This window comes from Hemicordylus capensis, chromosome 6, assembly GCF_027244095.1.
Source record: "Hemicordylus capensis ecotype Gifberg chromosome 6, rHemCap1.1.pri, whole genome shotgun sequence".
In the NCBI taxonomy this organism is placed as follows: Eukaryota; Metazoa; Chordata; class Lepidosauria; order Squamata; family Cordylidae; genus Hemicordylus; species Hemicordylus capensis.
In genome coordinates this window covers 141,575,089-141,598,654 of record NC_069662.1, presented here as the reverse complement: position 1 = coordinate 141,598,654, position 23,566 = coordinate 141,575,089, and the positions used below count along the sequence as shown (strand labels likewise).

The following is a 23,566-nucleotide window of genomic DNA, read 5'->3' as shown; positions in this document are numbered from 1 at the left end:
AACTGCCGAAGGGGACGCATGGCCCCTTCAGCAGTTAAGCTGCTTCTCCCGAACGGAGCCTTGAGGCTCCGTTCGGGAGCCAGACCACAGCCCCCGCATCTGACGTCAGGCGGGGGGGCGTGGCTATCCCCTGCGTTTGATGTCATACACAGGGGGCGGGGCTATCGGGGCGCCCGCCGCAGCCACACACGGGCCGCCGGCGGGCTAGCTACGCCTCTGTCTGTTCTAATTGTATGTTTATTGTAAACCGCCCAGAGAGGTAAGTTTCGGGTGGTCTAGAAAATTGTCGAACTAATTAAATAAACAAACAAACAATGTAGCAAAGAAATGGATTTACTGAAATTTTGTCGGGCCCTTTCCCTCTGGCCTGTTCCTCTCCTTTCTGCCTTCCTCCACCCATCTCCCTCCCTTATCTAGGACTCTATGGGGGATGGGGACAGCAAGCACAATGACCTCTTTGCTCCCTATAGAGTACTGAAGCCAGCACCAGCAGCAGGGATCTACAATAGGAATGTCAGAAACCTGATTGAATTCTGCCAGGACAGGAGGGATTTTAGTTGGGGTTCTACTAACTGTCAGTGGCCCCTACTGTCTTGGTGGAACTTCTTCCACAAAGCCTGATATTTGGACATACTGGGTCCAACATCCCTGTCAGACTGACATGATTGCACAGACCTGGTAAATGACGTAAACTCTTGCTAATAAAGGAAAGTTTTTTTAAAAATTCAACTGAATTATGAATAGAATAATGTTAACTTCCCCCGTCCCCGCCACACACAAACCGCTTCAGCCGTGCCTTTGTCAGTGTTTTGCAAGGACGTTAAGGCATTTTCTTTGAGATATGAGCTGCCTGCTGCTGTTGTGGGGAAAATGCACAGCAGGTCTCATCTCCAGCAAGATTTACGACAGAAGAGTCAATTAAAAACATGCAGAATGGGTAAGGAGAAAGCAGATGCTGGTGGGATTTGTGAATTCCTTTGGGAGCCCACTGCATGGGTCAGATATCACTTATGGACCCGGGTTTAAAGAGCAAAATAGCAGGCCTTCCTTATAGGGCTCTTTCCCCCATAATGTCTGGGCTTATAGTGATAAGCTGGCCAGTTACAATCATTCTATTCAGTGATGACAGAGCCACTAAATTTGGAGCCACAGGAGAGAATACTGGAAAGGGTATCAGAACATAAATGGAAAAGAGCTGACAGGAACATTTGGATAGCTGGCTGCCACGTTCAAGAAAAAATGAAGTTCTCAGCTTGCATCAGACTCCCCGTCTTTCTCTTTTTTAAAAAAGGGGGCGGGGCGGGTCAGAAGGGCATTTTGCCACCTTGCTTACACCCAACAATCTACTGCCTGAGGCAACCAGCTCCTCCTACCTCCTGGGAGGGCCAAACTGCATGAGACTGCTCAGTAGAAAAAAAATCACTAGTAGTCCCAGTGTGTTTTGGTACAGCAGCTCCTCATCAGGGGATGAGTCAGGACGACCTCAGGAATGACACTCCCAAAGCTGTTGTACCATCCTGCAGGACTATTCCTGCAGGAACAGAGCCAGCGTGGTATAGTGGTTAGAGTGCTGGACTAGGAACAGGGAGTTCAAATCCCCATTCAGCCATGATATTTGCTGGGTGACTCTGGGCCAGTCACTTATCTCACAGCCTCACCTATGTCACAGGGTTATTTTGAGGAAACATAGCCTAACCTACTTCACAGGGTTGTTGTGAGGAGAAACCTAACTATGTAGTACACGGCTCTGGGCTCCTTGGAGGAAAAGCAGGATATAAAATGTAAATAATAATAATAATAATTAATAAACCGAGCAGAAAAATGGAAAAACAAGCCACTGCATGGTCAATATTTGCAAAATATAACTGGAAAATCAAACATCACCAAGACCTGACAATGGCTTAAGAATGGCAACTTGAAGAAAGAAACAGAGGGTTTAATACTGGCTGCACAAGAACAAGCACTAAGAACAAATGCAATAAGAGAAAAGTCAAAAAATCAAAATAATCAAAAGTCAAAATAATCGACATAGCAAAACCAGGTGACAGCAGAATAGAAGAAAAAGAAATAGAAAAAATAACAAAATACAAATATCTACAAATTGAAATTGAAAGGTTGTGGCAGAAGAAGACCAAAATAATCCCAGTAGTAATTGGCGCCCAAGGTGCAATTCCAAAACAACTTGAAGAGCACCTCAACCACCACAGGGGCCACAGAAATCACCATTAGCCAATTACAAAAAGCAGCTTTACTGGGAACAGCCTATATTCTGTGACGATATCTATAATAATAACAGCAACAACATTGTTAATAAAACTCAGCCATCCCAGGTCCTTGGGAAGTCAATAACACCTGTCTGACTGTGTAAACAATAATAAATAATAATTCCAGAATTTCGCTCTCATTTCTTTCTGCAATAGTATGGAACCACGAGTGATTCCCCCCCTCCATCAATCTATCTTCTGCACCCAGAAAGCTTCTGCCTTCAGTTCTTCCATGTTGGGTGTTGCTTCCCCCCCTTTTTTTGGCATGTTCAAGAGAGTTTGGGCAATAGCCATAACAAACTTCCGGCCCTTTAGAAAATGTGTGCGTGTGTGTCTTTGCAGGCAGGATCATAACTGTGTTTCTGTTATTTGTCCAGTGAGTAGGCACTGCAAGACTACTGGGAGATTTTAAAAACATCTCTTCCCCCTGCTGGGATGGAAGTGTCCATGTCTCTACAAGTCTCCAGTCATTATACAGGAATTATTCAACTGATCGTAAGACACTGAATGAAAGTGGAGACTTGTTGGTATCCAGTCTGACTTAATGCGCAGCACAAGCACCTGGACCAAATAAGAGTTTTAGAATGTACAATAGCTGAATTGTGCGACTACAACGAAGCATTCAGTGCATGCAAACTGCACATATTTGCTATAGACTATGACCCTGAGCCTGACCTTGTGCCCACAGAGCTCCTGGGTACAGAGGCTGCCCTATTCATTCAGATGCATGCACACATCCCTTTCTTGCATTCAGAACAGAACCCTCCATTGAGATGAATGGGACAGCCGTTGTGGGCATGGAAGTAATCGACATGCTCAAAGCTCCCAAAGCTCCAGACAGTATGAGGTTTATTTCAGAAATATAAACTTGGCTTCCCCATTATAAAAAACTGGGATGTGTTTATGAACAGAATTCCTGAACGTATCCTCTGCAGTGACCTAAACAAGCTGTGGTTCCTGCAGATTAGTACCGGCAGTCTTTCCCTCAAGATATGTGAGAGTACTACCTTTTTAAAAAATCACTTTCAATTTCTGTTGGCTTGAAGAAGCCAGTTCATACTTCCTTTAGCTAATGCTGTTTGAATGTTTGTAAGAAGCTGCTTATCTGTGTATCAGATATCAAAGCACATTTGATTTAAAAAATGGCCTGGGATTGTTAACAGAATAAATAAACTGCAATGTCCAGTTTATGAGCAACTGTGTGATTTATGACCCGTCCTTTCTGCTTTATGGGACTCTGTCTATTGGGAGATGAGTTCGTACTGAAGAGAAGCTACATTATGGCTATAACCCTTTGCCTTCCTCAGCAACCTGCATTAATTGCCTTATATAGCAACAGTTGTCCTGTCCTGTGGCTGCATTCTTCTGGAAAGCTCCTACTTGTACAGTTAATCACCAACAGAAATTTACTAATCTGTTGTCAGAGCAGCAAGAAAAGCTAGTGTGAGAAGCACAAGAGCGGGGCAGAAATGCCAGGAGCCTGAGCAATGGACAGGTAGGAGCTCAGTTCAGTGGTCAGGTGGAATCCCAGGTAGGGTCTGGACACCCACGGCCTGCATTAGGGCACTGGGGATTGGGAGAGTTCTGCAGTCACACTGGCCAGAACACGTCAAAATGTACAGAGGCAATTGTAAGTTAGGCTCAAGAGCTCAAAAATGGAGATTTGCATTGCACGCTGAAGCTCAGTCCTTGGAATAATAGGATCGCAAAGTGAAGGGTTGAGAAAGATGGATCATTGTAATCCAGGAGACCCACTTGCACACCAGAGTAGGTGATAATGGGCTGGATGAGGGGTTCCTAACCCTGGAACCCCAGATGTTGCTGGGTTAGAGCTCATCATCCCCAGCTACAATGAACAAAGGGATGATGGGAGTTGTAGTCCAGCAACAGCTGGGGACTCAAGGAAACTCCTGGGCAGTAGGGAGATGCATGGACCTGTTCAGAGGCCCTTATAAGGGCCTCCGAACCTGTTCAAGTGACCGGCTGTTCGGGTGGTTCCAAGGCGGGGGGCATATGTTTAAGGGCAGGGGAGGGTGCCCTTAACCCTCCTGCCAGGTTTTTCCTGCTGGCACTCCATTTTAAAAGTGTCCGTCGGGGCGGCAGCATACCTCCCTGCTGCCTGTGTCCTCTTTGGCCAGAAGTAACAGGAAGTACCCGGCATGCATGTGCACATCGGGTGTGCAAGTGCAATGTGCACACGTGTGCCGGGTACTTCCTGTTACTCCCAGCCGAAGAGGACACGAGGTGGCAGGGAAGTACGCTGCCGCCCTGACGAACACTTTTAAAATGGAGTGCTGGTGGGGGAAACGTGGCGGGAAGGATAAGGGCACCCCCCCACCCTTAAAGGTATGCCCCTCCCCACCTTTGAGCCACCCCCCCATCGGTTCTGTGCACATCCCTATTTGGCAGATTAACTAATGGTCTGAGTCAGTATAAGACAGCGTTGTATGTTTGCGTGTCGCCATGAAAAGAGGGGTCAAAGGAAGGCTGACGCCTCTGGACATTGTCATGGATCCTCCTGAAAAGAACCCTTGGCATATGGAACATTCTACCCCAGTCTGCAGAGTCCCACACTGCCACCATGTGGCAACGCATCTATAATCCAGATCTAGGAGAAAAGGTAGAAAAACCATGTCTAGTACAGCAACCTGCCTCAGAATTGATAATGAAGACACTGAAGAGGTGGATAGTTTCTGCCTTTTAGGATTGACCATCAGCAGTAAAGGATCCATCAGTCAAGAAATACGCCATAGACTAGCACTTGGTAGGGTTGCAATGAAGGCCTTGGAAAGCATATTTAGATGCCGTGACATGTCTATACCTACACTGATTAGAATCGTTCGGACAATGGTTTTTCCTGTGACACTCTATGGATGTGAAAGCTGGACTTTGAAGAAGCAAGATAGAAAAAGCATTGACGCTTTTGAACTTTGGTGCTGGAGAAGATTTTTGAGGATACCATGGACAGCTAGGAAAACAAACAAATGGAAACAAATAGAACAAATCAATCCAGAATTTTCACTCAAGGCACAAATGACCAGGCTTGAACTATCATACTTCGGACACATTAAAACCAGCTCTCTTGAGAAGTCCAAAATGCTGGGGAAAGTTGAAGGAAAGAGAAGAAGAGGACGACCAGCAGCAAGGTGGAAAGACTCGATTATGACAACAATGAATGTAGCACTGAGAGACCTTAAAGGCCAAGTTGAAGACAGATCATCCTGGAGAGAATCTACCTACGTGGTCGCTATGACTGAACACCGACTTGATGGCACTTAATCAATCAATCAATCAATCAGGGGGAAAGCACTGGTGGGCTAAAATAAGGTCTGTATACACAGCCTGCCATTGCTTCCTAATCCTTACTCATTCATGGGGGTGGAGCTGTTGCTCAGGGTAGAGCAAGGTCCTGCGTTCAATCCCTGACATCACATATTCTACAGGTTTGGTGTTTTTTTGGTGTGGGGTGTTTTGTTTTTGTTTTTTGAGGGATGGGGCTTTAGCTCAGTGCTAGAGCATCTGCTTTGCATGGAGAAGATCCCAGATTCCATCCCTAGCATCTCCAGATAGGGCTAGGAAACTGGCTTTCCTGGAGAGCTCTCTAACTGGCTCTCCTGGAGCGCTGGAGAGCCAGTTAGAGCAGACAATACTGAGACAGTGGACCAGTGGTCTGACTCATTATAAGGCAGCTTCCTATCTACTATGTATGATCTGAGAGGTTGGCTTTTATTATTCCCATGCAAGAACAGAATGTAAATACTTCTTAAAGAGCACCTGATAAATCTTAACTCTGAAAAAATAAATTATACATTGATTTCATGGGCTGTTTGATTTCCATTGATTTCCAGGGCTGTTTGGCCTAACATCGGATCTCTAAATGCATATGCCCTGTGTTTTTAACTCTAACAGATTTTGCAGGGCAAATATAATCAGGAAGCAGGTCACCCTGGGATGCAGAATGCTGAAGTACGTGGACCTTAAATTGATTCAGCATGGGCTCTTCTTATGTTCTTGCCTTGCAAGATCAGACCAAATGTCCATCTAGTCCAACATCCTGCTTCTTCCAAGAGTGGCCAGTCAGAGGCCCCTGAGATTATAGAGCATGATGCTGGTAGCCCACCCCAGTTGTTACCTTCCAGCATCTGAGATTCAGCAGTATACTGCCTCTGAACATGGAAGCTCAGTTTAGCCATCATTTCCTCTAACATTCAGTGGTGGAGCATCTACTTTGCATGCAGAAGGTCCTGGGGACAATCCCAGGAGTCTCTCCCAGACTGGGAGAGACTCCTGCCTGAAACCTTGGAGAAGGCACCACCAGTTGAGCAGACCAGGCCTGCTCAACTTAGCCCCCCCCCCCACCAGCTGTTTCTGGACTATAACTCCCACAATCCACACCCACAGTAGCCAATACTCAGGGATTATGGGAGTTGTAGGCCAACATCTTCAGGAGGGCTGAAGCTGAACAGCTTTGGGGTAGACAATACTGAGCTAGATAGACCAAGGGTCTTACTCAGTATAAGGCATTTTGGAAGCAAAATGAGGAAGCACAGAGGAGGGGGTTGAACTAAAAGACCTCCATGGTCCCCTCCAACTGCAATGAATCTAATGATTCCATAAACTAAAATACCCCAAATGCTTCAGCCTTTCCTTGCAGGGCAAGTGCTGCAATGCCCTTATTATAAGAAGAGGCGAGAGTTAATACAGGAGTCATTCCTTACCAAGTGATCTCTCCTTTGTCTGGCTTGTAGTCCTCACCACTGGCAGACTCGCCCGTGTACGGCTTCCTCTGGAGAAAGGAGATGGGGACTCTCCTTCAGCCATGATTTCCAGAGACTCCGCGGATGCCTCTGACAAATATTCCACCTGATCTCCCAAATTGGGCTGTGGGCTTTGTGATAGCTTAGGGCTCCTGGTCTGTGAAATAAAAAAATAAACAAATCATTAATGCAGAGCGAACACTTCTTAGTAACTTCAATATCCCTGCCTAAGGGAAGGAGAGAAAAATATTTCTCTATTTTTCAAAAAAATAAAAGATCAGTTGAACTGTTGAATGTAGAATTATACAGACCTTGTGTGCTCAAGGTGACTCCCTTGTACGTTATTTACAAAAGATTGTCTCAGGGTATTCCATTAAGATGTTTATTGCTATACATCCAACTGCACAAAATTCATATCAAATAAGTACTTGAGGCTAGGACATTATAGGCTACATAGATAGCAATTCCATTCTCTGCTGTTCTGACAACTGTTTACGTTGTCTGCAACAAAAATATGCAAGCACGAAGATATGTGCTCAACAAAACCTATATACAACAAATTAAAGTTTTATCCAGCAACATTTCCCTAAATCTGCTTTCAGTAAAAGTGTGCAAGTAATGTGAAGGGACATTTCTCAGCTCAGAAACATGGGGTGCATTTTCACTGTCAGTCTGTACTTGGACTGATACTGTATTCTTGTGCTCAAATATCTGTAATATCAATCTGTAATTATTTTACTTTATTTCTTATCCAGTTCTTCCTCCAAAGTCTTCAGGACAGTGTACTGTTCTCTCCCTGCTTCCAACATTTTATCTTCACAACAACCCTGTGAAGTAGGTTAGGTTGAGAGATACTGATTGCTCCAAGGTCACCCCATGAACTTCATGGCTGAGTGAAAGCTTTGAATTTGGCTCTCAGTGGTCCTCGTCAAAGACTTTAACCACTATACCACACTGTCTCCATGCTGTCTGAAATACAACTCCCAATAGCAGGAGCAGATTGTTTATAAAAACCATTTGCTTCTCCTTTTAGGACTCTTCCACACATCAATAAACAATTTCTTTAAAAACAGTTTGTGAGAAAGTTGAAGGCAAGAGCTTACTCAGCATCCACACTTACAAACTTCCATCGGCTTTTTCTTCAACAGAATCTCACATGCAAGTCACATGACCAGCATGGACCTCACACAATTTTTTTCAGTTCCACCAGTTGGCCAGCTCTTGCTTTCTGTGATTAACCACCAGTTTTCAATACTACTTTTCTGACAAAAAGGGGAAAGGGTGGGTTAATCACAAAAAGCAAGAACTGGCTAGCAGGTGGCGCTGCAGAAATTGTGCAAGGTCTCCGCTGGCCAAGTGACATGTGCATGAGATCCCACTAGAAAAGCCAACAGAAGTTTTCCGGAGTCTGGATACTGAGTAAGCGTTTGTCTTCAAATAATTTGCAAGATCTTTTCAAAGTCTTGTTTACTAGGGATGTGCACGGAACTGTCAATGGCCAGTTCGGTGGCAGGGGGTTACTTTTAAGGAGCAGGGAGGGTGCTCTTCCCCCCCCCCACAAGTTTCCCCCACCAGCACTGTGTCCCGTGGGATGGCAGCATACCTCCTTGCCACCCCGATGTGCATCGGACCGGAAGCGTCCAGTGCATGTGCATGCAAACCGCCGAACCAGTTTGGAGATCCGTAAAAGGGCCTCCGAATCAGTTCGTGCACATCCCTATTGTTTATTGCCATCTTGAACAGCCCTCCAAATCTGTCTTCAAGACTAACTTCCAATAAATTCTTCCTGAACCATGCTAGCTTTTTCTAGACTTCCACTGCCAACTGGTTCTCCCTTCCCTCATCCACACTATTCTACATGTTGTCTTCAGCAGAATTTTGTGTGGAGGGCTGGCCAGTGAATGAGGGCAGGGTGGGGCATGTTGAGAGCTATTAGGAAATCTGCAGGGATGCAGGAATTTTAGGGCTTGGATGGGAGGACAATGGTTTCAGGGGAGGGAATGAGGCTCATAGCACGGCTCAAAGGCTTCTTCTTGGATAAACACCATTTTTCTGCCATGACTTCCTGAAATAGCTCATTATAATTGGAGAAGTGAATGCTCCCAATGAAACAGAGCAAGTGGCTTGCAACATAAAAGGCACTGTGGAATTGTCTTTCCTAAATGGCATCTCTGGAAATCTGGTGTGGAAAGTCAAGGGAGGAGTTGAGAAATTTGGGGATACTCATTTGGGGATGGGATGACAACTCACTGGTGGAGCAACTGCTTTGCATGCAGAAGCTTGCACATTCAATCCCTGGCATTTCTAGGTAGGGCTGGGGAAGCCCTGGCAACAGCTCAGGGCAGTGTTAGGAATCAGCAATGGGTCACTGCATGGGTCTAGGGGCCCACACCCATTGGAGGGCCTACCCAGCTGACCCCGGAAGCTCCTATTATTAGAAGGAGCGCCCACTCCTGCCTGCCACCTGGTATGCTTCTTCATTGGGCCCTGACAAGCTTACTGGGCAATGGTGTGCAGCAGATGGGGGAAGCAGGCCCCCAGCCCACCATCGGGGGGCCCCCAGTGCAGGATGTTGCAATCTGATGCCAACTTTGCCTATCTGAGAGCTGTTGGCAGTCAGTGTAGACCAGGTCTGCATAATTTTGGCCCCTCCAGCTATTTTTGGACTTCAGCTCCCATCATCTCCAGCCACAAAGTCAGGGATGATAGGCGTTGTAGGCCAACACCTGCAGGAGGGCCAAAGTTGTACAGCTCTGGTGCAGACAGACAAATGGGCTAACTTAGTATATAGTAGCATCAGAGGTCCAGCTGTACAGCAGTTTTATTCTTACACCGTAGCCGTGCATGCACTGGTTTTTTTTGGGGTGTGTGTGTGTGTACCCAGCGACTGCAGGCTCCTCGGTATCCATTTTGGGCCTGTGCTGTTCCCTCAGCCATTTCCCCTGCAGTTGGGTATCATAATGATGTCACCTTAGAAGTCACACCAGCAAAGTAGTCCCTTGTGCCACATTATAATAAAAGATAAATCAATTTATCCTGTTTTTATACTTGTATTTTAACTTATGTATGTGCCTGTCAGGTGGTACAGAAATATGATTAAATAAATAAATAGAGAAATAAATATCAAATAATCTTTTGCTTTTTTTTTGCTTCTGGTATAGTAGAAAGTAGTAGTCGTAGCAGCAGCAGTATTAGTATTGAGTATTAATAGTAATAATACCCATGTGGAGCTCTCACACAGACATGCTCTGAGCTTTCACCAGAACAAATAATTCCAAATTCCCCACCCCACACACACTGCACACGGGATTCATCATGGTTCTTTGTCTCATTTTAAACTCTGATTCATCTTTGTTAATGATGTTCTATATTTAGAAGCTTGGAAAATGCTGTCCAGATCAAGCATAACTTTAAAAACAAGGGGAGAGAGAGCCATATTGCTGACATCTGGCCTTTTCCAGCAGGTTTTTTTTTTTTTTTTTTAAGCAGGCAGAGGTGAGCTTGCTGCAGAAATGGCATGGCTCATGTTATACTGTACTCCCTTGGTGACCTTGGCTGAATGAGCAACTTGAGCCTTTATTAGGTTTTCATTCGGTTGTTGTAGAGAGCTTCAACCTTCCTCCCACCTTCCCTCCGTTGCCAACGTGTCCAGTTGCTCACAAAATATAATAACTTGGAAATACCTAACGAGAAATCTAAAGCCTCCAGAGCGCTGTGCTTGTGAAAGGTTTGCATTCATATATGAAGTATTATCCAGTGTCCTGTAGTGACATGATTATGAAGCAGTATTTTTCCTCCCTCCAGGAATTATTGCTCCTTTTTGTTGTTCTTAGAGAATGGAGGTACGCTTTGAAGTGCCTCTATGAGGATTCCGTCTAGGCTGCAAACACCCCATGCTGCCACACATGCATTAATGCCTGCGAAGTGAGAACTGTCCCAGAAACAAATTCCAGGAGGCAGTAATTGTTTCATTCAATCACCCGAAATGTGAATGAGGCTGCAACAGTATTTGGCATTGTATATCTATAAGCAAGCGTTTGATGCAGGAAATTTGTGATCAGAAGAGAGCTGGTCTTGTGGTCACAAGCATGAATTGCCCCTCTTGCTAAGCAGGGTCTGTCTTGGTTTGCATTTGGATGGGTGACTACATGTGGGCACTGCAAGATATTCCCCTTAGGGGATAGGGCTGTAGCTCAGTGGAAGAACATTTGCATGCTTGCACACAGAAGGTCCTAGGTTCAATCCATGGCATCTCCAGGTAGGGCTGGGAGAGACTCCTGCCTGAAACCTGGGAGAGCCACTGCCAGTTGGTGTAGACAGTACTGAGCAAGATGGACCAATGGTTTCACTCAGTTCAAGGCAGCTTTCTATGCTCCTTTACATGCTGAAGGTCCCAAAACCAATCCCTGGCATCTCCAGGTAGGGCTGGGAACAGGGACATCCTGAGACATTTTGCTCCATGAATTTTCAGGCAAAAATATCTGTGTGCAGTTGATGGTTCCTTACCCAAGAACACAGAGGCCGACATCCAGACTCAGTTAGTTACTCATGAGTAGTCCCACTGAAATTAATGAGACATATTAGTCATGCCCAACATCCCATTCATTTCAATGGTGAGCCAGGCTGCCAAATGAACAATGAAAGTGGATCATTTGGAGTGATACTTTCTCCTGCCCCACTTCTGGTACAGCTGGTTTGTTGTTGTTGTTTTTTAAATGGATCGCATGTGGCAATTTAGCGAGTATCCACTGGGTACAATTATGTTTCTGAGCAAAATATTAGCATTTCATATTGGTCAGAGTCCCTTCTGGATTCCTATCAGGTTCACAACGGCTAACAAACCACAGTGGCTACCAGGGCTCATTCAAATGCTAAGCAGCTTACCGCACACTAATTAAGGGAGACTCACGGAGTAGTTCCACTCATTAATTTAGATCCGCTCTGCAGACTTGGAACCTCACTGTTACACCCACTGCTGCAGCCCAGGAACACAACTGAAAGCGTTTAGAGTTACACCAGCGAAGATTCAAAAAAGATGTTTCCTTTCATGCAAAACAGAAATCAAGACTTCTGAAACCCCGTTGGCCTGTGATCTGCACACATTAGCACAGGGTTGACAAGACTAAACTCAGTACTTTCCTTCTCGTGGCTCCAGTGCCTTTTCAGAGTGCAGAACAGACAGCCATGTAACAAGGGTGGCAGGACCCGACACAGAAAGGTGGTGATGCAGTAAGTGATGGGAGGAGACCTGGTCTTGTGGTAGCAAGCATGAACTGTCCCCTTTCCTGAGCAGGGTCTGCCCTGGTTTGCATTTGAATGGGAGACGACAGGTGGGCACTGTAAGATGTTCCCCTTTGGGGATGGGGCCACTCTGGAAAGAGCACCTGAAAGCTTGCATGCAGACAGTTCCCAGGTCCCCTGGCATCCCCAGACGGCTGAGAGAGACTCCTGCCTGCCAGTCAGTGTAGACCAGGCCTCCTGAATGTAAGCCCCCCAGCTGTTTTTTGAACTACAACTCCCATAATCCCCAGCAACAGTGGCCAATAGCCAGGGATTATGGGGATTATAGGCTAACATCTGTAGGACGGCCGAAACTCAGCAGCCCTGGTGTAGAGCCAGCGTGGTGTAGTGGTTAGAGTGCTGGACTAGGACTGGGGAGACCCGAGTTCAAATCCCCATTCAGCCATGAGACTAGCTGGGTGACTCTGGGCCAGTCACTTCTCTCTCAGCCTAACCTACTTCACAGGGTTGTTGTGAAAGAGAAATTCAAGTATGTAGTACACCGCTCTGGGCTCCTTGGAGGAAGAGCGGGATATAAATGTAATAATAATAATAATAATAATAATAATAATAATAATAATAATAGACAATCTAGATGGACCAAGGTCTGACTCACTATGTCAAGAGGTGAACTTAGGTAATTTTGGAGCCTGCACTTAAAGGCAACCCTCCCCTGAAAATTAAGCATCAGCATACTCGTTTGGGCAACCACACCACCCAGGACAGACTAAAGAGGATTTGGGGGCCCCAGGGGATGTGGGGGCCTTGAACTTCAGCCCGGACATTCAGGGGTAAGAGTGCCTCTAACTAGGTTCCTATGTTCCTATATTTGTTACTTCCTGGTCTGTGGTGGGGCATTCCCAGGCACAGTGACCCTAGTCCTCAGCGATACAATCGGAACTCACTGCAGAACTCCAATGACAGCTGTGGTTATTTTAGCTGCCTCTCTGTTCTCATGGTGGTTGGCAGATGACATGTAGCTTTCCCCATCTTGTAACTCTCTTGATGGGGCACAAGGGGGGCAGTTTAGTATCCCACCAGAGTTGATTGCCTGCATCTTGCCCATGGACTTGCCACTGGGATGCTGGCAAGCAGAGATGCTGGTGAAGCTCACCAGGCTCGGGTCCAGACAGGAAACTACTGCTACTACTGCTTCAACTATGAATATTTATATACAGGTCGGGTATCCCTTATCCAGACACCTGAAATCCGGAATGCTCCGAAAGCTGGACACCACATCGTAACAACAAAACAAAACAAAACAAAACAAAACAAAGCCTCAGCTCATTTTAAAAATTCAGTCAAGCTGCCTTCCTCAGGGCCAGGGCCGTCCCGCCGCCGCGTCTCTGAGGGCCAGGCGAGGCCGCCCCACCACCGCCTGCCCACCCCCATTGCCACCAGCGCCTCCCGCCTCCTCTGCTCGCCTCTTCAGCCATCCACCTCCTCACCGCCGCCATTATTTCTTGCCACAGGAACTGTCGCAAGAGTTCCACCTGTACCCTGTACTGTATGTAGAAGACTCCAAAATCCAGAAAAGTCCGAAATCCGGAACACTGCTGGTCCGAAGCAATCCAGATAAGGGGTACTCAACCTGTACCACTTTCCAACAAAGTCCTCAAAACAATTTACACAGAAAAAATAAAATAAAAATAAGAATAAATAAATAATAAGGTGGTTGCCCGTCCCCAAAGGAATCACAGAGTCAGTGAGAAGAGCCTGAATGGGGTTTGTGAGGAGAGCAGGCTAAGCCTTCTCTCCTTGCAGACAAGCAGTCAGTCTGCTCTGGGCGGCCAAACCACCCGCCAACACGACTGCCGGCTCCGTTATGGAGCTGGCTGGGGCTGGGAGGAGTGGGGGCAAGGCATGCAGGAGAGACCCCCGAGCCGGGAGGCTGATTTTCGGACTCCCGGTCGGGGTCTACTCGTGAGTTGCTGCACTGTGGAGCCACACTGCAGCAACTCACGATCGAAAAGCCCAGGTTAGGCCTCCATACCCCATGGCCCCCTCCAAATCTTCTTTAGTCTGTCCCGGTTGGTGTGTTTGCTGCACTGCACCAGGTAGCTGAGGGCGACTGTGGCCCGTGCCAGGTGGCCAAGCGTGACCTCTGCTTAGAGACAGAGGGTGGAGAGGGGAAAGAAATAAGTGGGATGGGAGTCTGTTAAGTTGCGTGTTGAAATGCTTCTGCTAATGCATATTTGCATAAATATGCCTTTTTAATAGTCTTACAGTCTTGTGAGTTCAGTTGCTGTCTGTGCCCTCAAGAATGTGTTGAAAATACTGTGTGTGTCAGGTGTGTGTATGCGTGTGTGCCTGTAGGGGGATGATGCTTAACTTGCAGGGGTGGGGAGCTCCAAAGGCCTTTAAGTCCAGGTTCCAAAATGACCTAGGTGCACCTCTGACTCTGCACTCTGCACTGAATGAACTTCCGACACGGGCCTCCGACGCGGGTATCTGACAGTGATCTTTCCCAGCCCTTCCTGGAGATGCCTGGAATTGACCTTTCTGCACACAGAGCATGGGCTCTGCTGCTGAGCTACAGTCCCTCCCTCACCCCACTATTAAAAATGGGGTGGGGTGGGAGTAAGGGCAGTGATGACCTTCAGACATGCTCACAAGCACTGGGAATGTGGATATCCACAGGACCGTTGTACATACCCACATTTAATGGATGTCCCACATTGTGGATATCCATTAAAAGACCATTGAGGAGCCACTAGTCTTTTCTGTAGTATTTTGCTTTATCATAACTTACTGCTTCTGTAATCTGTTTTAACAAAAAGAAATGAACAAACTGGAATGTAAGAACTCTGATAATCCACAGAGCAGCCATGGGACCAGAGAGCAGAAAGAGTCCCCGCTGTGGTTTGCAGGCCTTTGCTCCATCTCCCTCCAGCTTTCTTTCGTCCCCATTCGTACAGTTGCTTGCGTCCTGTTTTCTGTGGAATGATGTGGTTTTTGCTCTCTAAATCGAATGCTCCTTGAATACTGCATATTGCGGGCTTTTCTTGCTCTGCTAACCTGGGCTTAAGGGATGATTGTTTTAGCGGGTGACCCACTTTCGTGAGACTGGGCTTGGCTGAGAGCCCGTTGGTTCTCACGGGCATACAAAATCGGGCTAGGCTCCCTTAGCCCGATTTTGTATGACTGTGAGGCTATCCTCACAGTCTAAAAGGAAATGTAAGGTAAATGCAACAATAATCCCCGGAGTAGAGGTATATCAATAACTGAACAAGTTGGGACAAATGTTCCTGGGTCCCTGAGGGAGGGCCCCCTACCAGTTGGGCAACAGCTTGCTTGCTCTTCAATCTCTTCCTCCTGCCTCTACCAAGAAGCAGCAGCAGGGGGCGGGGAGGGGGGCGGGCTAATCTTCTGTTTTCATCCCAGGGTCCACTCCATTCTTGTCTGCCTTTGTACTGGAGGGATACTGTGCTGGGACTGAATGGGGCAATTGCTCTCCCCCTGCTATATATCAGACTATCACCTTTTAAAAGATGACTCTTTGCTCTGCCACCTAATGGCGCAGCGGGGAAATGACTTGATTAGCTAGCCAGAGGTTGCCGATTTAAATCCCTGCTGGTACACCTATATCGAGCGGCAGCGATATCGGAAGATGCTGAAAGGCATCATCTCATGGAGAGGAGAGCTGGTCTTGTGGTAGCAAGCATGACTTGTCCCCATAGCTAAGCAGGGTCTGCCCTGGTTGCATCTGAATGGGAGACCTGATGTGTGAGCACTGTAAGATATTCCCCTCAGGGGAAGGAGCCACTCTGTGAAGAGCATCTAAGGTTCCAAGTTCCCTCCCTGGCAGCATCTCCAAAATAGGGCTGAGAGAGATTCCTGCCTGCAACCTTGGAGAACCCGCTGCCAGTCTGTGAAGACAATACTGAGCTAGATAGACCAATGGTCTGACTCAGTATATGGCAGTTTCCTATGTTCCTATGAATGGGAAACTTGTTGTGTGAGCACTGCAAGATATTCCCCTCAGGGGATGAAGCTGCTCTGGGAAGAGCAGAAGGTTCCAAGTTCCCTCCTTGGCATCTCTAAGATAGGACTGAGAGAGACACCTGCCTGCAACCTTGGAGAAGCCGTTGCCAGTCTGTGTAGACAATACTGAGCTAGATGGACCTATGATCTGACTTGATATATGGCGGCTTCCCATATTCCTATGTTCCTACTACGCAGGAGATGGCAGTGGTAAACCCCTGCTGTATTCTACCAAAGACAACCACAGGGCTCTGTGGTTGCCAGGAGTCAACACCGACTTGACAGCACACTTTACCTTTACTCAGTTAGCAGGGAACCCGTAATACACACTCAAAGAAGAGGTAAGCATTCCAAGGCCATACCTTCTTCTCCAGCTTGGCTTAAAATTCAGGACAGAGAATAATTCCTGGCTTAAGCCACCCTATACACCTAGCTGCCAACTGCCTTCATCCCACCCAGCCCCGCAAAACCCCTTCCCTTTAAACAGGGCAGATGGTAGCCAAGACAGGAGTAGCTGCATCAGGAGGAGGGAAATTAATTAATCACATTATTTCTATCTCATCTTTTACGAAAAGTCCCAAGATGGCTTACAAATTAAGAACAGGAATACAATAAAACTACTAAAAACAATAACATGAAGGTGGGGGAAAGCATGAGAGATAAAACAACTATAAAACCCCTTTCAATTAGTCGGTGGTGGGAAATGCCTGTCTGAACAAATGCTTTTTTAAAAGCCACAGAGAGAAAGGGAGGGGGGAGCGAGATCTCCTCCCTCTTGACCTCTCTCTTCTTCCCCTCTCTAGCATGGCGTGAGCATTCCAGGAAGAAATGCCCTGCTGGCCCTTGGGAATTGTAGTTCTCTCAAGAGCTACTGCACTGAGAGTAGATGGGCAGCCTCCAAAGTTGTACTGGTTCAGAAAATAAGCCAAGCTTGATTTGGTGCGGACATTATTTACTGCTGCAAAAAAACCTAATAGCAAGCAAATGATGTAATAACAAACCTCAGGGCTCCCTGTAATGGCAGGTTTGAGTTCTAGTCCCACTAATTTCCCCCCTTTCCACCCAAACGTATTATTGCTGGCAGCACTCCCAAAATCTGGGTTTCGACTCGTGGAGGTCACATTGGCCCCATTCTTTTGAAAAGAGGTAATGAAAGGGAACAGGATGTACTATGGTTAAGAGGAAGAAAGAAGGAGAAACTTTACCAATTAGCTACCAGTGAAAATTAGATTTGCACTCGGTTTGTGTGTGTGCTTAAAGGATGAAACCGCTGAAAAGAACAATGCCAAAGATGTCAGAGAAATGTACTTAGAAGTCAAGTGAGAGAGAAATCAAGCAACTGATATGTACCAAAATGCTGCAAAACTCCATTATTTTCTGCCTTATTCACTCTCTAATCAGCTCTTCATCCCGTTCACTATCAGATAAATAGTGAAGGGCTTTCTTCTGTGCCCTCTTTCCAGGCTTCCTTCAAGCTTCTTCACATAGACCTGTGGCTGGTCCTTTTCAACTAGTATCCCTAAGAGTCCGTATCCCTCAGGCCATGCCTAATGTTAGCAGCCTTTCAGAAGTGTGCCTGTGCCGTCTTTTATTTATTCACTCTAATGTAAGGTTTCACATGCCAATAATACATAATGTTTAGATCTGAACCCCCTGCCCCATTGCAGGAGGTCGCCCTTCTTCCCTGATTTCCAGCATGCACCCCCCAAAAACCACCCCCAGAGCCAAGTGCTGTTAATTGTACAAGCAGTGTGAGTGCCATTCCAAATCATTTTGTGTGCATCTATGCCATCGGTGGCTGATCCCTGCTGAAGGAAACATGCAAGATTCCTCTGTATGAGCAGCCCCCAGAGAGAGATATGTTGCAGCCCCGAGGAGCTTCTGCACATCCTGCCTGCTTCAGGGTCTTTCCAAACCCTCTTTCCACATCCTGCCTGCTTTTGCTAGTAGTCCTATTACTGCTAATATGTTTTCCTTAGTGCTGCTTTTAGTAAGAGAGAAAACCAATCTTTACACTGCTCTGCATACACACACAATGTTATCCTCGCACTAATCTTGAGGATTTTCACCTGTGAAAACAGAAATAGATTAAAATCTGGAAAAAAGAAAACCCAAACCCTGAGCAGCTGGGTGAACAACTGCAACTCCTTATTGCATTATCAAGAGATGAGAGAAAGCCCGCAATATGCAGTATTCAAGGAGCATTCGATTTAGAGAGCAAAAACCACATCATTCCACAGAAAACAGGACGCAAGCAACTGTACGAATGGGGACGAAAGAAAGCTGGAGGGAGGTGGAGCAAAGGCCTGCAGACTACAGCGGGGACTCTTTCTGCTCTCCGGTCCCATGGCTGCTCTGTGGATTATCAGAGTTCTTAAATTCCAGTTTGTTCATTTTTTATTTTTATTTTTGTTAAAACAGATTACAGAAGCAGTAAGTTATGATAAAGCAAAATACTACAGAAAAGACTAGTGGCTCCTCAATGGTCTTTTAATGGATAACCACAATGTGGGACATCCATTAAATGTGGGTATGTACAACGGTCCTGTGGATATCCACATTCCCAGTGCTTGTGAGCATGTCTGAAGGTCATCACTGCCCTTACTCCCACCCCACCCCATTTTTAATAGTGGGGTGAGGGAGGGACTGTAGCTCAGCAGCAGAGCCCATGCTCTGTGTGCAGAAAGGTCAATTCCAGGCATCTCCAGGAAGGGCTGGGAAAGATCACTGTCAGATGCCCGCGTCGGACCCCTGTCGGAAGCCCAGTCAGTGCAGAGTGCAGAGTCAGAGGTGCACCTAGGTCATTTTGGAGCCTGGACTTAAAGGCCTCTGGAGCCCCCCACCCCTGCAAGTTGGAGCCCCCCACCCCTGCAAGAATCATCCCACTATATGCACATGCACGCACACACAAACCTGACATACACAGTATTTTCAACACATGGGCTGTTGAAGGCACAAACAGCAACTGAACTCAAAAGAATTTAAGACTATTAAAAAGGCATCTTTATGCAAATATGCATTAGCAGAAGCATTTCAACATGCAACATACTCCCATCCCACTTATTTCTTTCCCCACTCCTCCCTCTGTCTCTAAAGCAGAGGTCACGCTTGGCCACCTGGCACAGGTCACAGTCGCCCTTGGCTACCTGGTGCAGTGCAGCAAACACACCAACTGGGACAGACTAAAGAAGATTTGAGGGGTCCCATGGGGTATGGAGGCCCTGGACTCCAGAGGTAAGAGCACTGCTGTGCAGAATACACCAGGGACAGGCATTAGGTAGTGCAGGAGGTGCTACTGGTAGCTTCTGGAATAACCTGAAGTAGCTCTCCAGGCATTTGGACTTCCTTCTCCCTCCCTTCTTCTTCAGGCAATACTGCAAATCTGTGGGCTGGCTAAATGGGGCATGGGCAGGCCAGTTTTAATCTCTCTCTTTGGGGCACTCATGGTTGTTTTTACTTTCTCACCCATTATTTTCTCTCCAGTTCCTTATTTATTTATTTATTTATTTATTTATTTATTTATTTATTTATTTATTTATTTATTTATTTAAAAATGTCTGTATACCACCCAAGACTCATGTCTCTGGGTGGTTTACTCTAAAACAACATAGATTAAAAACAATGTTAAAACGTTGAAAACATTTTTAAAAGTTTCAAACCATGATAGATTCTATAAATCTAATTAAGTCTTCCCTCAGAAAGCAGTCTCTCTTGCCCCACAGCAACATTATCTTGGGATTCTGGGAACTGATGTTAAAAACCCCTATTCTATGGATGTACCTCTTTGTCCAAGCTGCCATTTTGTGACTGGCTACATCTTCCCAAGCCACTATTTCATGCTAGTAACTCCCAAGGGCCTGGGGTGGGGGTGGGGGAAGAGTGTTTTTTTTAAGCCTTGTCTGCCCACCCCTGGACTATACTAACCTAGATGGATCAAATGGTCAGACTCAATAAAAGACAGCTTCCTAGGTCAACATGTGTGAGCTTCTAGCATTTGATTAAGCAGAGAAGCCACAGGTCCTTTCATCTGGATTTTCAAATCGAATGTGAAAGAACCTCTCACTGGGTGGGGGCATTTTTCCTGCTTTCTTTTCAAAGAGTGAAATGGCACTATGGAAACGGTGCGTCCCTGTTCAGAGGCAGCAGGCCACCCAACATCAACTACTGGGAAGCAACAGCAGGAGAAGACCAGGGCTGTCCTTAGGGCATGGCAAGCAGGGTGACTGCCCCGGGCCCCACTCTTTTAATCTCCATTAGAATTACTTGGGAGGGGCCCCCACACAGGCTGATTTGCCCCAGGCCCTGCAGCCCACCAGGGCTCTCTAAGGACAGCCCAGGAGAATACTATTTGCCTCCATGTCATAAAACGTAGACAGCTGCCTTATACCGAGCCAGACCACTGGACCATCCAGCCCAGTACTGTCTACCTGGCAGCAGCTCTCCAAGGTTTCGATCAGGAGTCTCTCTCAGCCCTGCCTGGAGATGCTGCCAGGGAGTGAACCTGGGGCCTTCTGCAGGCAAGCAGATGCTCGACCACCGAGATATGGCCCCATCCCCTAAGAGCTGGCCTTGTGGTAGCAAGCATGACTTGTCCCCTTAGCTAAGCAGGGTCGGCCCTGGTTGCTTATGAATGGGAGACTAGAAGTGTGAGCACGGTAAGATCTTCCCCTTAGTGGGTGGAGCCGCTCTGGGAAGAGCAGAAGGTTCCAAGTTCCCTCCCTGGCTTCGCCAAGATAGGGCTGAGAGAGATTCCTGCCTGCAACCTTTGAGAAGCCGCTGCCAGTCTGTGAAGACAATACTGAGCTAGATAGACCAATGGTCTGACTCAGTATATGGCAGCTTCCTATGTCCCTAGATTCCTATGTTAGGGTTTCCCAACAGAGGGTACTAGTATCCCTGGGGGAACTTGAAAGGCTCTCAGGGGGGACTCAAGAGCCCTCCAAGCTCCCCACGCTGAAGCAGTCATGCTCTTTCACCCCCATATGAGGATTTCTGGCTTGAAGCTGACGTGTCCTTAGACAGAGGTCCACGGCAGAAGCGGAAGAAGGAGGGTGTAGACAGGGTGTGACAGATGCCCAGCGTACCCCTCCCCTGAGCCTGGCTGACAGGCTTCAGAAAATTAGCACTAAGTACTCCCGTTGAAATTAATAGGACAAGTAAGCATCACATTCATTTCAGGAGGAGTACTCGTGAGCAACTTGGCCTGGATGTAAGCAAGTGAGTATAACAGTCTGTTTCAAAACAGTAACATTTAAATTTGTGTGTGTGCATGCACACACACACAAAATCTTGACGGGATACCCGAGCCCAGTGGTCCCTCTGATTTTTTTCATCTGAGTGCTCAATGAGTTTTGTTCTGGGTGGCAGTATCAAGGCAGTGTGTGCACATGTGCATTCAGAATGGGGCCTTCCTGAGGGGGATCTAAAATTAACTGAGCCGACATTAAAAAACTTGTGAGCGCAAGCATGTGCGCACGCCCTAGAGGGAGCACTGCCCGAGCCTAAGATTTGTGATAGAAGGGGTACACCTGTTTCAAAGGTTGTGAATGCTTGCCCTAAGGGAAATATCTTACAGCAGAAACGTACTCACATGTAGTCCCCCCTCCAAATACAAACCAGGGTAGAACCTGCTTAGCAAAGGGAACAAATCATGCTCATTACTGCAAGACCAGCTCTCCTCCCCTGCCTGTGGGCTTCCCAGAAGCATCTGGTGGGCCACTATGGGAAACAGCATGCTGACCCCGTAGGGCCTTTCCTTGGCCTAGTAACAAGGGAGCCTTTCCATGCCTTGAGTAATTAGAAAGGAAAAGGGATTGTATAGTCTGATCACATTTTCATACAATATTCTCAGACTGTAAGATAGCAACATTCTATGACCGTGGCAAGAAGCCAAAATTCAAGGCATACACGGGACACAACTTCTGGCCACTGGAGCACCATTGGACATATGGATCTGCACCCCATTAATAAAGGACCAGAAAACACCACCTTGGATACCCGTGTTGCTAACCAATGGGTCTTTTTCATCTCTCCCTCCCGATGGCCTCATCAAATCCTAGACTGTGGCCCCAAGTCCCGCTAAAGTCAGTCATGACTAATCCTTTAAACGAAACTACATTTAGGAAAAAAAACCTGCAGAATTTCCTGGCAACCTTGACTACTCCCATCCGATATGGCTGGGCCACACTGCAGTCAGCCAAAGTGATGCTCTTTAATCCTGAGACAGTGAAGCAATCAAAATGAAACATGCAGTTCCTGCTCTGTTTTAATTCTATACCAACTTCCTAAGCCGGTTCACCTTCATACCATGTCCTTCTTTGCAGGTGGCATGGGGAAAAGAGAACTGCATATACATCTGAGAGGTCTAACTTTGGGTTCTATGTCATGGTTCCAACTCCTACTCCACATCTAGACTAGTGCTGCACTCATGCCAAGATGTTCTGCTAGCACAAGGGCACAGTGCAACCATGTTGCTTGAAGAAAGGAATTCTGCTCTAGACTCGTTCTTGTCTTAGAAGAAGAAGCTGATATGTTGCACCATGCACTGCACAATGGGTTGTACAACCTTGTATGTGCCCCGCCGTTGTGAAGCATCACAGAGCACCTTAACTTCATAAAGACATAGAAAGCTGCCTTATACCAAGTCAGCTCATTGGTCCATTTGGCGGAGTATTGTCTACACAGTCTGGCAGCGGTTTCCCCCTGCTAACTGAGCAAAGAGGCACCTTTTTTTAAAAAGTGGCAATTCTCTTTATTTAGCAGGGGGAGAGCAATTGGCTCTATCCACCCCTCAGCACAGCATCCCTCCAGTGGCTGTCGCTCGTGACTATCTTTTAGATTGTGAGCCCTTTGGGGACAGGGAACCATTTTATTTATTTATCTATGCAAACTGCTTTGGGAACATTTATTGAAAAGCGGTATATAAATATTTATCATATTTGTATTCCCCAAGGTTTCAGGCAGGGGTCTCTCCCAGCCCTACCTGGAGATGCCAGGGAGTGAAACTGGGACCTTCTGTATACAAGTACGCAGATGCTCTTCCACTGAGCTTATGGTCCCACCCCATGCATGAGCTTACAGTGCTCACATGTAGTCACCCAACCAAGCCAAACCCTGTTTCGCACAGCTCCATAGCATTAAGGGCATACAACTTCCCTCATTGCATTAGAACAACTCTAGTCTGGATGTCTTGGTTCAGAAGCCAGAGCCTGGCCTTTGAAAGAGTGCTGTGGGTTGTGCTCCTCCCCTCCCTCCTTCCACCTATGCACGTTAATTCCTTCC

At 46.7% G+C, this 23,566-nt stretch overlaps 1 protein-coding gene across 15 annotated transcripts in view; it reads right to left on the bottom strand.

Moving 5' to 3' along the window:
- Positions 1-23,566, bottom strand: part of KIAA1217 (KIAA1217 ortholog) — a 576,411-nt gene that overhangs the window by 133,511 nt on the left and 419,334 nt on the right. For all 15 annotated transcript variants that reach the window (XR_008309941.1, XR_008309940.1, XM_053262266.1 and 12 more), the window contains one exon: positions 6,983-7,178. Coding sequence is in view for 13 of the 15 variants with exons in the window: in XM_053262266.1 (XP_053118241.1) it covers positions 6,983-7,178 (196 nt within the window). In the remaining 2 variants the exon portion in view is untranslated. The remainder of the gene's footprint in view (positions 1-6,982; positions 7,179-23,566) is intronic.